The sequence below is a fragment of the Aplysia californica genome, unplaced genomic scaffold (assembly GCF_000002075.1).
Source record: "Aplysia californica isolate F4 #8 unplaced genomic scaffold, AplCal3.0 scaffold00199, whole genome shotgun sequence".
NCBI lineage: Eukaryota > Metazoa > Mollusca > Gastropoda > Aplysiida > Aplysiidae > Aplysia > Aplysia californica.
Window position 1 is genome coordinate 648,448 of NW_004797469.1, and position 15,137 is coordinate 663,584.

General features: G+C 39.9%; 1 protein-coding gene across 2 annotated transcripts in view; it reads right to left on the reverse strand.

The window, feature by feature from the left end:
* Positions 1-248: 248 nt before the first annotated feature.
* The window catches only part of LOC101848522 (BTB/POZ domain-containing protein 9), a 53,186-nt gene continuing 38,297 nt past the window's right edge, over positions 249-15,137 (reverse strand). For both annotated transcript variants that reach the window (XM_013082909.2, XM_005098993.3), the window contains exons 11-13: positions 12,195-12,302; positions 9,692-9,770; positions 249-4,488 (exon numbers count right to left, since the gene is read on the reverse strand). In XM_013082909.2, the coding sequence (XP_012938363.1) occupies positions 4,033-4,488; positions 9,692-9,770; positions 12,195-12,302 (643 nt within the window). In that variant the 3' untranslated portion in view covers positions 249-4,032. The remainder of the gene's footprint in view (positions 4,489-9,691; positions 9,771-12,194; positions 12,303-15,137) is intronic.

Consider the following 15,137-nt stretch of genomic DNA (forward strand, 5'->3'; position numbering starts at 1 on the left):
AATTTACAAAATAGGAGTTAGACGTTTAGATTTATCGGCCGACAATATATGTACAGTCAGTTTCCATTTTTATTGACCCAATTAAGACTAAGATGATAAACCCACCCCAACCAGAATTTTACAAGTTACACGGTAATCAATACATGACAGCCTCGCAAACCATAACAAAGAAAATGGTACTCATAAATTAAATGCAATGAGAAACCTGTGGGTACTTAAGTCAATACAAAAATCACAGAGCACATCATAAGAGTTTATATCAAATCAGTTTCATTTTTAATACAAAATAATGTAATGTAAGATTTCATATATCAGTAGTGATGCAGAAAAAAAATTGAAATTGAACAAGGAAAATGGGAATCACATTTCTTTTTCTTTTAAATTCAGGTTGATACAATTATAATTTTATACATCAGAGGAGTCAAAAAGCAAAATCCTAACTCCTGGCCTCTCAATCTGTGGTTCAAGAAAATTCACATATAAATGGAATTCAACACAGATCCACACTTACCCAAAACTCTTTCTCACATGCATTCTCTCTTTCACACACACACACACACACACACACACACAAAATGCAAGCAGAGAGGGGGAAGGAGAGAGGGGGAAGGAGAGGGGGGGAAGAGAGAGAGAGAGAGAGAGCAAAACTTTTTCCTAGAAATTACCGCGAGTTGTTTCCAGGTTATGCTCTTTATTCAGCACTTGAATTACCATATGTTCTTAGTACCATCAAAAGAATATTTGAGCAGACGGTTGCTTATTCCCCTTCCCTCCTCCCTTTGCTACAATTACTGGTGCAGTGAGTGCTCCTGACAGATTTTTCTTCAACTTCAGACACATGAGTCTGGATTTTTTTCTTCTGTACTCAATCTACCATCACTTGTTCAACTGCTTTCGCTTGGAAAACTTTCAACTGCTAGGACAATGTTGATCTGCAATATTTGCAAATGAAAACCAAGAGAGGGCATAATATTTACATTGTACAATTTTGTATAAAAGACAGTAATCATTAATCATAGAATGTGTAGGCCTACTAATAAATACTGAGTAAAATACCTAATTCCCTTAACCTACTAAAACATTAAAACTGTAAACTATCACACATGCCAGACAGTCCTGGCCAACATTGACTACAATGTGACATGAATTTCTTATTGCTTTTTTTTTTTTCCAGATGGTTCTCATAAGGTTCAAATCCGTAATTATTAATCGTGTATTCCACACTATCTTCGATTACTTTTCTCCTAGAAAAATCTTACAAAAACAATAAGTAAACCAGCTTGTCAGAAACGTTACCTCAAGCAGCTGTATGTCCATGTCTTTTCAGAGGTATACTTCTCTCACCACGTGTCGCCTCTGCAGCTTAGAAGAATCCAGAGTACCTTGACATTGGTATTATGGGGATATATTTGACCCCATACCTGCTGGCAGAAAATATCAACACCTTGTTGAGTACCGGATGAGTTAGAATCAAAAACAAATTCAAACTCAGATTTCTCAAGAGAGTGGTAACGTGTAATGGAAATCAAACTAATGCTGTTTGTGTGCACGGTGAAGAGGAAACATTACACTCCAGACACTATTTTGTGTTTTATGTTCACTTCTCTGAAATAAAGCTCAAGGTGTAGATCAGAACTGGCTCCATTCTTGATTGAAAAAACTATCTCGTCCTTGACACAGGAATTTTCAACAGCACTTTTGACATTAAATTTGTCTTAATATTTAATTGACTTTTGAACAAAAGACTCCACATTTTGGGGAAGACTCATTAGCCAACTGCATCCTTCTTCCCCTCCTCACACCCCTTAAGCACAAATGTACTTGTACCTCAATCTCCAGTAACAACCTTTTGATCTCAAGAACCTTTTGGAGAAATTAGAGACTACATAACAACTCATTCCTTTTGAGCAGAGAAAAGAATGTTTAGCCACTTCAACAGGAACATAAACATCTGCCATTGGTGTTCCCCCTCACGCAACCAAGCAAATGCAGCCATTGTCAATGACTCTTGGGTATAACACAGAAATGACAAGAGACTCTACAGAAAATGTAGCATAATATTATCAGTATTAACCATATGACTAGGTTTTGTACACTTCAGTTAACATGTGCAGATTAAAAATACTATACAAGCATAAAGCAGTTTTAGACTTGTTAAATTTATACACATCACAAGGTAAAGACAACGATAGTTTCCATTTCCAGCAATAGGGGCATACCAAAAAGTACTTTTGCCTTGTCTTCAAGAAATACAATTATAACTTGAAAATTTGGCAACTTCTTGTCATTCTCACGAAATGTTGTTACCACTCATGCAGCAGATTTTTGGATCAACAGATAACCTTGATAACACCTATTATATGATCTTACTACTTCTTTTAGGGCATTGCCACAGACAAGAATTTCTTCCTCAAAAGGTAGTTTTAGGAAAAAGAAAAAGTCCTAAATTGCTAACCTGGAGAGCACAGTAAGCCTGGCAAAAAGTCAAAGCTACAAACCTTTGCGCACACTTTTCTCGAACCATTGGCAGGGGTATCATCATGACACAGTAGCATTCCTTTTCTCAGTCCCCCAAACTGCTTATTTTACTAGAGCAACCCAAACTGCTTATTTTACTTGTGCAATTCTTTACCAAGTCAAGTAATGTGAGCAACTATCTGCCCATTTTCAAGATAGTCTATCTTCATTCTCTTTTGACAGCCAGTTTTCCACTGGTAGGCTGGACTTCACTTTTCCTTACAACTGGAGAGAAAAGCATTGAGAAAACCTATCTCCAGATCAAAATGATGAATCTACATTCATCACCACCATTTCTAAAACAATTTATTGTTCCTCACACAATGTGATGAACGAAAAATTCTCTGCACCTAGAGCTTTTCGATATAGTGATTCAGTTCCTCCTGGAACAAGATCCTTTTTTATCAAGGTTCTTCTCTAAGTTATCTGTCAATAGCAGAAACACACTGCCTAAGGGGAAGACAACAGGAAAAGATTTAATAAAAGAGCAGAACATAAAACAAAAAAACAATGGTCTCCCCCTAAGAACCTGGTCTTTGGGAGTGTTGCGAGACAAAAAAAAAAGAAGTAGACCAAAGTGTGAGGGGATTTCAGAGGACACAACTTAGCTCCTGCTAGTTAGCATTCCTTGTTTATTCATTGATTAAATATGACCCAAAAACAATACTCATCTTACCCGTATGAAGATAAAGAGGTTTGATTTAGTGTTTTATTTCTTGCAAATTAATATGTTTTTGAGTGTTTGCTTATGTTTGTTATTGAAGTGTGTTTGTGGTGCAAGTGAGAACCTGAGACTTCAGGCCTCTGAGTGAAATGTTACAATGCGAAAGCATCACTGTGACTTGGTAACAGTGAAATTCTGATACAAAACCAGACTGGGAAAGTGAAGGGACCAGCTCTTAAATACTTTTGTAAAACAATGGGACGCTTGACCACATGATAAATGGTTGAACCAATAAAAGAAGAACTTAGAGATTGGCCTGCTCAGTAGAGCTGATGAGTGTGCCCAAAAAAAACATTCTGTGTAGGTGTGTGCATGCACTGTGTCGATTTAACCGTCAGGTGGTTCATGCCAACAGGTCACCTCCACTCCCTTCATCCCAACGCCTCTTTCCACTGTTTCATTTGCTATCAAAAACAACCTTGTTGTATCATTTCTGGCATTGCCTCCCTTCTTCTGGTTTTGGGCATTGCCTCGATTCTATCAATACAGAATTTGATACAATCCTCATCAAATTAAAAAAGTAACCTGTCTTCTCTCAGCTTGGCATATACATACACATACTCACACACAATACACCATAATCATATGCACAAATTTGTACACATTCAAGAATTCGTAAAACAAAAAACTAAAATTTTAAGAATAACACAGCCATTTCAGCAAAAGTAAAAGAAATGCCAAAAAGGGAAACAAAAGGCATAGCACTGCTTTTGCACCGCATTCATTTATCTGTTTCACTAACGCGAGAAACAAGGAATCTGACGTGACAAACACATGTGTCGCGAGGCATTTTAGCGAGTGTCCATCCTGTCGGCCTCTGGCACATCCTGTTGTTGCAGCATATGCCCCGCATACTGTCCCATGGGCTGAAGTGGGTCTGCTAAACCCTGAGGAGGTGAGGCTTGCTGCCCCTGCGGCTGCTGCAGAAAATGTGGCTGAGGCTGTGGCTGGTGATGTTGCTGTTGAGCAGTTGGAGGCAATGGTGGGCCGTGGTACGCAGCAAAATTGAGACGTGGAGCCGCAGCACTGTGGTGGCTGTCATTGCGACTGCTGGTGCTGCTGCTGCTGGGGCTGAGGGAACGCCCTCGGGGCTCCGCCTCTTGGACGGGAAAGGCTGGGCCAAGCTGGGGCTGGGCGAGCCTCGGGCTGTTGGGAGGGCCACTGGTCATGCTCACTGTGGCCACACTGTTGATCAGGCTACCCACAGAAGTGTCAGCGGGACTTTCAAAGTGAACACAATGGAAAACCTGGGGGGCAAAAAGCAATGATGAATTAAACACCAGCTTCCTTTGGTCCAATGTTTTTTTTCTCAAAATGTTAACAATACCTGTATGTCTAATGACCATTTTAAAAACTTAACATTCTCCAATACACAAGTTCAAGTTTCCGACACAGTAGCAGTCCCTCAACTGAACACACGGAGTGGGAGGGGATGGGGCGACACATTTACCTAAGAGCTAAAGTACTATCAGTAGTTCTTAACACTTCCTGACAACAGTTGACCAAGAATAGATAAGTCGAAATCTTTAGGGTAGCTTCCTCCAGTTAAGGCTTATTGAACCATACAAGATATTGGAGAATCTTGTGTGTATTGGGGACCAGATGCTAAAAAACAACTTGTTTTAGACTTCACAACTGGTTGTTGTTACAACTCTAGCTGGCTGCAACTTTATACTTTCATTCATTGACCTATCATGATCTATCTACAAATTTACCCTCAGAATGCGAAAGTGCTGAATCATTCAACACCAAGTGTTAATACATTTTTAAAAATTTTAATCTGCTTAAAAAAATGCTCACATCTAAATCATTTTCTCCATTATCATAAATTGACAAATGATGTACATTAATTTCTCATTACTCTTCTACATCTCAGGGTAAGTTCATAATAGGTTCTTCCACTATAGAACAAGTGACTTGAAGTATACTCTGTATTTTCTCAAAAGAGCACAGATCAGGGCTGCCTTTCAAGTAGCCATGTCTTGTTCAAAGGTTCCCATGACCATTTTTCTTACCATAAGACAGAAAACTTTTTGAAAAGAGAAAAATCAGAAAAAAAGAGAAAATCAGAAAACAGAACAACAGAAAAGACAACTGCCTATACAAAATGTGAGTTGAAACATATTATTGATTTTTTTAAAGCATAGCTAATGCCAAAAGAGTGGTCCCACTAATTTGCACACCAGGTTAAAGCACAATCGCCTAAAAGCACACTGGCAGCATGAAACAGAATTTTTCCAATACTATAATTATCTCTCATAAGTGCTCATTCCTAATCAACAACTCCATCTGATATCATAATAACTAGGTTAGCGTTAGAAACAGATCAGCCATAAAAATGATTCATATGACTTGGAACTGATGGATGCGAAGCAAATACTATTTAACACCATCCTTTATTAGTTAAAGTTGCAGCTTTACCTTAAAGAAAAAGTTCTAGGGACATGATGTACGACAGAATTGCGCAATGAGAAATCTCAGAAAAGCCAGTGTCTGGCCATGCGTGGCAGCCATACAGTATGAGAGGGCTGTGTCACAAATATGACTGTCGTTGTCAGTGATCACTCTGTATGGAAAACTTCACACCTCGGGGTGTTCTCAACAAGAATGCAACTCTCCTCAAGAGATCAGATGCAAAGTGGTTCACAACAATCGATGAGATTCAACAGAATACTTACTCTAGATTACTCCCCTTCCAAATAGTGCATTTGTCAAAGAGCATGCTTTTCTTGTCACCCAAGGTGTATGCTATTAGCCAGAGACAACTGTACTACACGAGACATTAAAGTAACCCATTACAAGTATACATGTTTCTATGATGATCACATAGTGATGGTCTTTTTGTGTTTGTGTTCTTTCCTTAGATTGTGGGCTCACAAGTAAACTAGTCAACAAAATTTAAGGAACGCACTGTAAAACAGTGATATATTTGCTTGCATTCTTTCGAGGTTTTACTTTTACTAGTAAAACTAGACATTGGAGAAATGTTACTCTATGACTAATGGGCTTGTACACACCAAGGTTTGAAATGTGCGTGACTCTTGTGCGCCGAGCTGGGGAGGGGGCAAAAAGGTCCAATGTTTTCCAATTATCGATTTTTATTCTCTTGCTCTAACCGTCAGAAAAAATGATGAACGCTCAAAAATCAGTTCTGACGTGCAACATTCATGTCTCGTGAGTGAGTTGCAGTCACCTATTTGGACTGTGGATACACCATTCTGCTGCTGTAGGGCTAAGCGTAAACATGCCTCCTCGACAGAAATTGTCTGATGTAAACAAAGGACGAGCCATTGCTTGGGCACAAGATGGTGTTTCACTCCGACAAGTTGCTACACGTCTTTGAATGTCCGTTTCCAGAGCTGGTAGTAACGGAGTACAAGTACTCCGGTACTTGTACTTACGTTACAATTTTCTGTACTTTTACTGTACTCCGGTACATTTTTGAAACCAGTACTTTTACTGTACTCCGATACTTTTTATAAAAGTACTTTTGAGTACTTTTTAAGTACATTTTGAGTACTTTGGTAGCTTAATGAAAGGGTAAGTGCAGGCATTTCTGATCATAATTTACGGAACAAAAACCCGATCAACCGCCAAGAGTTAAAAGTTGAGATCAAAGAACGGCCCGTCGCCTTAAAGATCAGCCACTATCGTGAACGTGATCACAAGCGTTGTAAAACTCCTTGAAACGGTACAATGTTTGCTCCAGACGGGATCACACAAAGGTGTGAACTGACCGATGCGTTTCTTTTCCCCAAACATCGCACTCGCATCTGACCTCACCACCTAAACTTACATCACTCCCTGGGTGGGTAGGGCCTACAAGTTCGCTCCAGGCGGGATCACATCAAACTGTGAACTCTTCCCTGACCATTGAAAGCAGTTTTCCCCGAATTTGCGAGACAACCTGAATTTTAATTAGTGTGGTCATATCGTAATGGCGCGTAACGACAAAGGAGGTTGGGGGGGGGGGGGGGGGGACTCAATCAGAGATGGAAAGCTAAAATTGTTGGACAGGTAAAGGAGAGGGGCAACTGGATAAACATAGATAAAGATCTCAAGACTCACGATAGGCTAATGAGTGTGTATATATAATATTATTTATGGCATGCCTCATGCCACTGTGATTGGTCATCAAGGTCGACCACTCTTTGCTTGCCATATGTCATAAATCCACCCAGGGGTCACGTCAGTTCATGGGTCACTGTAGATTCTTCCTTGGCTTCATTGGCTAAGATCCTAGGCTTTCTCAGTCTGAGAAAGCCTAGCTAAGATCCCATATTTTCCTTGCTTCCGTGCACTGGGATCTTAGGTGGAGACTACTGCAGTAGAGAATCTTTGGTTACACTACACTTACTAGACTCTATAGGAAACTATTGTATTTTGGTTTGCCGTTGGCGCCGTGGACTACACAGTGTGAGCAAAACTGTCAGACCACTATAATCAATTGAAACTGAAACTGTGTTCTCAATGTGTATCTAACAATTTTTAGGCTGCCTAAATTTCTTTTAAACTCTTTTGGGTGGTTTTTGCTTAAGGCTACATTGATTCCTTGAGGATTTGTTAATGAAGAATTCAATGCACTTTTCCATTTCTATGCGGGTCATTTTCATCAATTTTATGTTTTCTTAAGAGCAACTTTCTATCTATATTTTTCAATTTGGATTCTCTTTCTGTAGAACTTTCCGACCTCTTGGACTGACTTACATTCGATCCCATTGTCTTGCTCAAACATTTTCTATTCATAATATCACTTACCCACTAGTTGCGTCTGTTCGTTTGGGTTGTTTTTTGTTCAATTTCACCGACCATTTCCACCGTTCAGTGCGTACATTGTATATTCAAATGCTTTGTATACTGTTTACATTCTTAGTAATAAATAGCCTAATTTGTCAAATATACTGGATAAGTTATAAAATATGATGTTTTGCATAAGCGCTGAAGTGTTTTTGCATATTAGCCAAAAGTACTCAAAATGTACTCATAAGTACTTTTTAAAAAAGTACTTGTACTCAAGTACATTTTATAGGAAAGTACTTTTACTGTACTTAAGTACATTTTTTAGATTGTACTTAAATTTGTACTTAAGTACTTTTTTAAAAGTACTTTAACAGCTCTGTCCGTTTCTGTCATTTCATGGATGATTCAGCTTGTCAACGCCACTGGTAGTGCCCAAGAGCGATCCAGATCAGGTTGACCAAGAGCCACTAATGCAAGGGAAGATCGATTCATTCATAGACAGGCTCTGCAGTCGAGATCCGCTCCTGCAAATCGTATCTGGACACGACTGAGAGCGGCAACTTGTGTTAACATTAGTTGTCAGACCGTACAAAGATGTCTTCATGAGTTTGGACTTAATGCACGTCGACCAGCAGTCCGTCAGCGTCTCACCCCAGCACACAAGTCTGCTCGTCTTGCCTTTTGCCGACACCATGTAAAATGGACACGTTAACAGTGGGCCAACGTTCTCTTCAGCGACGAGTCCCGGTTCTCTTTGTATCACAATGACGGTCGTAACAGGGTTTGGAGGCGACCCAGAGAGCGGCTCCTCGATGCAGCCGTCAGAGAAGTGGTGCCTTTTGGTGGTGGTTCCCTGATGGTATGGGGTACATTCAGTCTGAACCACAGAACACCTTTGTACCATGTGCAAGGGAATCTCACTGCAAGACGTTACCGAGATGAGATACTCCGTCCATTAGCACTACCTACTCTGCAGCAGATGGGGCCACACGCGGTGTACCAGGATGACAACGCCCGACCCCATAGAGCGTTGCTGGTCCAAAACTTCATTCAGCAGGCTGGCATCAACCGAATGGACTGGCCGGCCTGCAATCCGGACTTGAATCCCATAGAAAACCTCTGGGATGAGTTGCAACGTCGATTCAGAGACAACTACCCCCCTTCAGGAGACGCGCAGCAACTGTTTCAGATGCTGCAGGCAGAGTGGCAGGGGATGCCTCAGAGAGTGTTCACCAACCTCATGAACTCGATGAGGAGCCGGTGTACTGAGTGCCAGGACACTTGTGGTGGTCATGATCATTATTAGAATCATTTGAACTGTTTTGTTTTTGTTGTAGTCAGAAGTTGAAATAACTTCGAAACCACTTGACAATTCCTACCAAACTCAATAAACCTTTGAAGCAAGTTAAAATGGAATAACTTAATTTTCTTTTTTGTTATTTGTTATACACATGTTGATTAAAATGTGTACCAAATTTCATTGCGTGTTGCAGTTTGCTTTCGAAGTTCTTCACTTTTTCCCAGATGTTCCTTAATTTTTGTTGACTAGTTTATTTGAAAATATTACTGTACATTGAATGGGTATGCATAACACATGTCATAATAATATATTGTAAACTGTCCAGTTGTTGTTTTTATTTAATTGTAAAGAGCCTAGAGCCATCAGGGAAAGGTCACTGCAGATGTGATCTTTATTATTATTATCATTACCTCATTGGCTGTATTATGGGTTCCAACTATCCTAATAAATGTGACAGGCAAAGGGTCAAAGGCCACTGTCTGCCACGACCTGAAAATTATTCAAAGGAACAAAATCAGTCACACGGATGTATTAATACCATTCACAAACTAATTATTACATTACAAACCCTCCAAAATAACTAAAATATCATTCAGTATAACAAAACCACACGTTTCTGTTTAGTAAGAGTTTTACGCGCTCGCAACAGCATAAGATCATATGAGCGCGCAAAACATTAGTAGGTTACATTCACAACAGTTCACAGCATGGCTTGATTTCGGTCAATGATCAGATTAAAATGTAAAAAATTCATGGTAAAAATCTCAACCTTAAAATGACAGTTTAAATAATATCAAAACAATTGTATTTACATTTACAATTCATTGTAAAGGTTGATGGCCTTTATAAAATCAAGGACTCTGTTGGGATCAATGACGGAGAACAGATTTTGTATTTTTGTACATTCAAAATACTTCTTTCGGGTCTCTCAGGATTCTAGACATTCTGTTCACCCTATCCGTACCTGGTGTTTTACTATTGCATCTATACCACGTGGGGAACTCTGTGCCACCACTTTCCAAAGAGGAAATTTACTCGTTAATCCGATCCGTACACTTAGCCTAGCAGTCTGCCAAAATGACTTTTTGAGAAATACTGAAAGTTTCAAAGAGATCTTCGCACTAAAAGTATTCTAAAATGTGAAGAATACAACCTCAGGGGTGCAAAATGACCCCAGGGGGTACGGAAAGGGTTAATATGTGTCTAATGGTTAAATCTGTATCGCATCCGACACAGAACGGCTTCTCGTCTCCCAGCAGGAGGTATCTATGAGCAGACCTGTCACTCTATGAAATCTAAAAATCAGGATTTTCGAGTAAAAAAATTCGGATCTGGTGAAAAAAATCGGGATCAACGGCAAATCAGTCATAAGGGGTACGGGGGAAGGGGGGTCCTGGTTCCCTTTTATGAGGCAAGTATGCAAGACAAAACTTTTGCAGGAACAAGTTCACGTGTGGGACTCTTAATAGAGGGAAAACTGAAAGACAGCATTACTCGAGTTGGAGTTGGATAGACTGGGGGAGCACAGGTTGCAGTACAGCTGAAACTCTCATAGTCTTGAAGATAGCTGACACATAACTCGAACCATCCATGCAAAAAGCCCGCGTTTTCATACAGTAACAACGTTTGACTTCCATCGCATATACACTCAAGGCACACACCCCCCCCAAAAAAAGATCGCGCCAAGGTTGTTCATTTTTTTTTTTATTCCTTTACTTTGTCCTCAATTAATACATGTATCACGGCATGCACTTTAAGCCCAAGTGTCAAAACAATACCCCCATCCCCTTCCCCCCAGCCGTCCACACTAGTTAAGTCCCGAAAAACACCTCGACCAAGGCGACCGGAGTGAATGAACTTTGTTGACCCCGACAGCCAACAGTCCCCGACACACACGCTACTCACACATAGGAGGTCATGTCACATGAAGAGAATAAGCGTTTGAACGTTCCACTGACAGGTCTTGATGACAGGCCCGACTAACCAGAACTTAGACGAAGTTTGCTTTTAAAGCAACGGCAGAACAGCGAATAGATTATTCTTAGGCCTATGTCATAATTGTTACAGTAATCAGGACACCATCGGAGAATTCTGGGTTATAAAAGCGAAAGTAGATCTTGAGATCCATGTCGGAATTCAAAATCGATACTACGTCGGTTTTAGTTGAAATAACGTGCGTGAGTCATCTACTAGATTCGGCATAGATGCTTTAGAAAGTAACGTTCCAAGTTCCTGCCGATAAAAAATCCAATCGGTGCTTCCAAGCAAAAGAGATGGTAGAATTTTTTTTTAAATTTTCTAAGAAACGGACGCAACAGACGCAACGACAAAAAATCAGGATACTGGCGATCGAAATCGAGAAAATCGGGATGCTTGAAATTTGGGGAAAAAAATCGGGATATCCCTATTAAATCGGGATGAGTGGCAGATCTGTATGTGTCAAGGAAGTGTGTCCAATACGCAATCGAGTAAAATGACTTCGTCTCTTCAGGTGAGGCCCGAGGCTTTTCGTGGGCATGACATAGTGAAGCTTGTCAACTTGTTTACTCCAATGTATCTGCCCCAGACTGGAGGTGCAGTTTGTGACTTTATTTACAAAGTCCATTTGTTGGAGAGTGTTCTTTGTTGATCCCAAAAAAAGGGACAAGGATTTGTTAGAGTTTTTCGTTCTGTCAGAAATCTCATTAGCCGTGCACTTCTGTCCTTTGATCATACTGTGTCATCATCAACAGCTGAAGCTGCAAAGAGATTTCATCTTTTGAGAAATACTCAATGGAGGAACAAAATTAAAATAATAGCCTATGCCATTACAAAAGTAGCTGACCACAAACAATTTTACACAATGAAAGGTACTTAAAATAAAACTTTCTTCACGCTTCCTTCCGAAAAATCAATTTTGATATGCTCACTCACTTGCATGGTTCATGCCTCTTGTCTACCACTTGCATCCATTTCTGCGAATCTGTTGACACTTCAATGTAGAAGCTATAACTTCTGTCATCACAGTCCCATAGGAGCAACCTAGTCATAAAGGAGAACATTTTTAGGTCAATGTGTACAATCCTGTTTAAGTAACTTTCAAAACAAACATCTTCAGCAGTAAATTTTGATTATAATTTTGTTCCTGTTCTGGGGAACACCTAAGACATGGCAATATAGATGATAGACTAAAATTTGAGTTACAGAACAGAACTAAAATCAAACAAAATTTTAAAATAAAAATTTACTCCCACTCGTGAATGTGTGCAGTTTGTGGGCTTTTCTCTTGGCCTCAGCATTTTTAATTCGTGAAACCTCATATGACTTGCTGCTCACTGTGGTGACTGTTGCTCTCCAAGGAAGAGCATCGGAGCTAGGCTCTCCCATGTCAAAAGATGAAATAAGTCCTTCAGAAATGTTTCCAGGGTGTCTTTGAAGAGCTTTTTTGTGGCGTAAATTCTACATTTGAGGACAAGACCGCTCAGAATAGAATACTGCCTTTGGGATTCTGAAATCCGGCATTCTCATGATAAATATGGCTAGCTCAGCAAAGCTCAGTCCTTTTGAGCTTAGAAAACAGATTCATCCTATTTGCTCTTGTCCAACCATTCGTTGCCAAGAATTCTCCTGAGGCATTTCATATGTCTTAAGCTTCTTGGCATTTTTTTAATACACTGTCCAGGCCTCAGCATCGTACAACAGGGTTGGGAGGACAACAGCATTGTAAAACTTCAATTTTGCTTTTGTGCAAAAGCAACTAGAGTCGAAAATCCTTGCTCTCAGTCTTCCAAAAGATGTACAAGCTTTGTTCATACATAAATTATTTCTGAATTAATGTAGGTATTTGAAAGCAGTATACAGCTAAGATATTTGTAGCAATCAATATTGTTCAGTGTTGTTTTACGTTTTGATTTCAAGAAGGAGGGTCTGTATAGGGACAATGCTTTGCTTATTTCAAGTCCAAAGTTCTCAGCATTTCAGTTTTTAGTTTTGATAAGGTTTTACGGTGCTCACAACTGCATAAGGTCATATGAGCGCTAAGGGGTGGATGTCAACAGAGAAGTCCTTGCAGGGAATCAGGCTTACTCTGCTCACCTCTCTAGCTTCAACAGCACAAAGTCTGCTTCAACTATCAAGGCACCCCGGAAATAGAGGGTCACAAGAGTGTGACAAACATATAAATGAAGTAGAGGAAAAATGACGATAGTAAGGTTTTAGTTTTAGTTTTAGTAGAGGGTTTTACGGCGCTTGCAACTGCATAAGGTCATATGAGCGCCAAGGGGTGGATGTCAACAGAGAAGTCTTTACAGGGAATCAGACTTATTCTGCTCACCTCTTTAGCTTCAACAGCACAAAGTCTGCTTCGACTATCAAGGCACCCTAAAAATAGCAGGTCACAAGAGAGTGACAAACATACAAAAAAAGTGGAGGAAAAATGACAATAGTGAAGATTACATAGCTGCCCACCCCTCTCTGTGGCTATCAGGGACATCCTTGCTCAGAATCATGGACATTGGCTAATTATCAGGGACACCTTACTCATAGTCGTTATACCTTAATACTGCACACCTGCCAACTCTCCCGAATTTTTCGGGAATCTCACGAATTTTCGTCTTTTCCCGAGAAACAGAAATCTTGTTCAATTTCACGAAATTCACACACAACAAAAAATAATTATAATGTTAACGTCGTCAGAATGCGAAACTGGCGTGCCATGCAGGCCCTCGGCCTAAACCCTTGCACTATAATAGTGTAAATAGGTGAGTAAACCCTATGAGAATTAGAGGAAGGTATATCAATATTATTATTATTATTATATTACCGACTCATTCACCGTCATAGCATGCCCGTGACGTGATATAACTCAAATAACTGTCTTCGAACTCACGGGCCACACTTAAATTCCCCTTGAGTCGACCTCTCTTCAAAATTCCCTATTTTTGATTTTCGAAAGTTGGCAGGTCTGAAACTGGTTTGCAACTGTCGTCTGCTAGCGCCGAGGAAAGCTGTTCTGTTGCTCCGTAAAGTTAACGAAGTCCGTAAACCATCATAAATCTAGACCTAGCTAGATCTAGATCTAGATTCTAGATCTAGGTCTAGATAGCCTATCTAGGCTAGTTTATGTGAAAACGGGCCACGACGTCACTTTTCGTCCGATTCTGTTACTTTTAGTTAGCGTGACTCAGCAGCCCGCCGGAGCTCCCCGGCTCGGGGTCACGGGGTTAATGAGTCCTGAAGCGACTTTGCCGGTGTCGGTTAGGAAGTTCGCATTTTTGACTATGTTTAAAACGATATGACTTCTTCCCCATCCCACATAGCAAACCATTACGCGGCACGGATGTACTAAAAGCTCAATGTCTTGAGATTTATTTTGTGTTAGAATGGTTAAATTCTGTGCCTTAGTTTTTGTTCTAGACAAGTGTTTGTAGAGTACCCAATTTGTCCTATTTTAGTTACAAACCTAAAAGGCACGACAGATCTCTCCAAAATCTGTGTTAAACTGACTACGAATATCATGTCTTTTACCATGAGAAATCTTAAATTTGCGCGAGTAGATATAGTCAAGTTATAAGAGAAGAAAGATGCACATCTGCATGTTTTAACTAAAGACGATCAGCGTTAGCTCTTATTTTACTATTAAACAAGAGAAAGTTACTCTGCGTTTGTTCATGAATCATGCTGTGTCTGTGGCAGCCTGCATACAACTAAAAATATATAATATAGAATCTAAGTGATTAAAAAAACCCACAAAACCATGTAAATACATGGGTAGAGATAAACTTCTTGTATGGAATAAAAATAATGACAGCTAACACATTCATTCTTAGTTTTTGGGTCGGAAATATGCGCGGACACAATTATGAATGTAAAGAAATC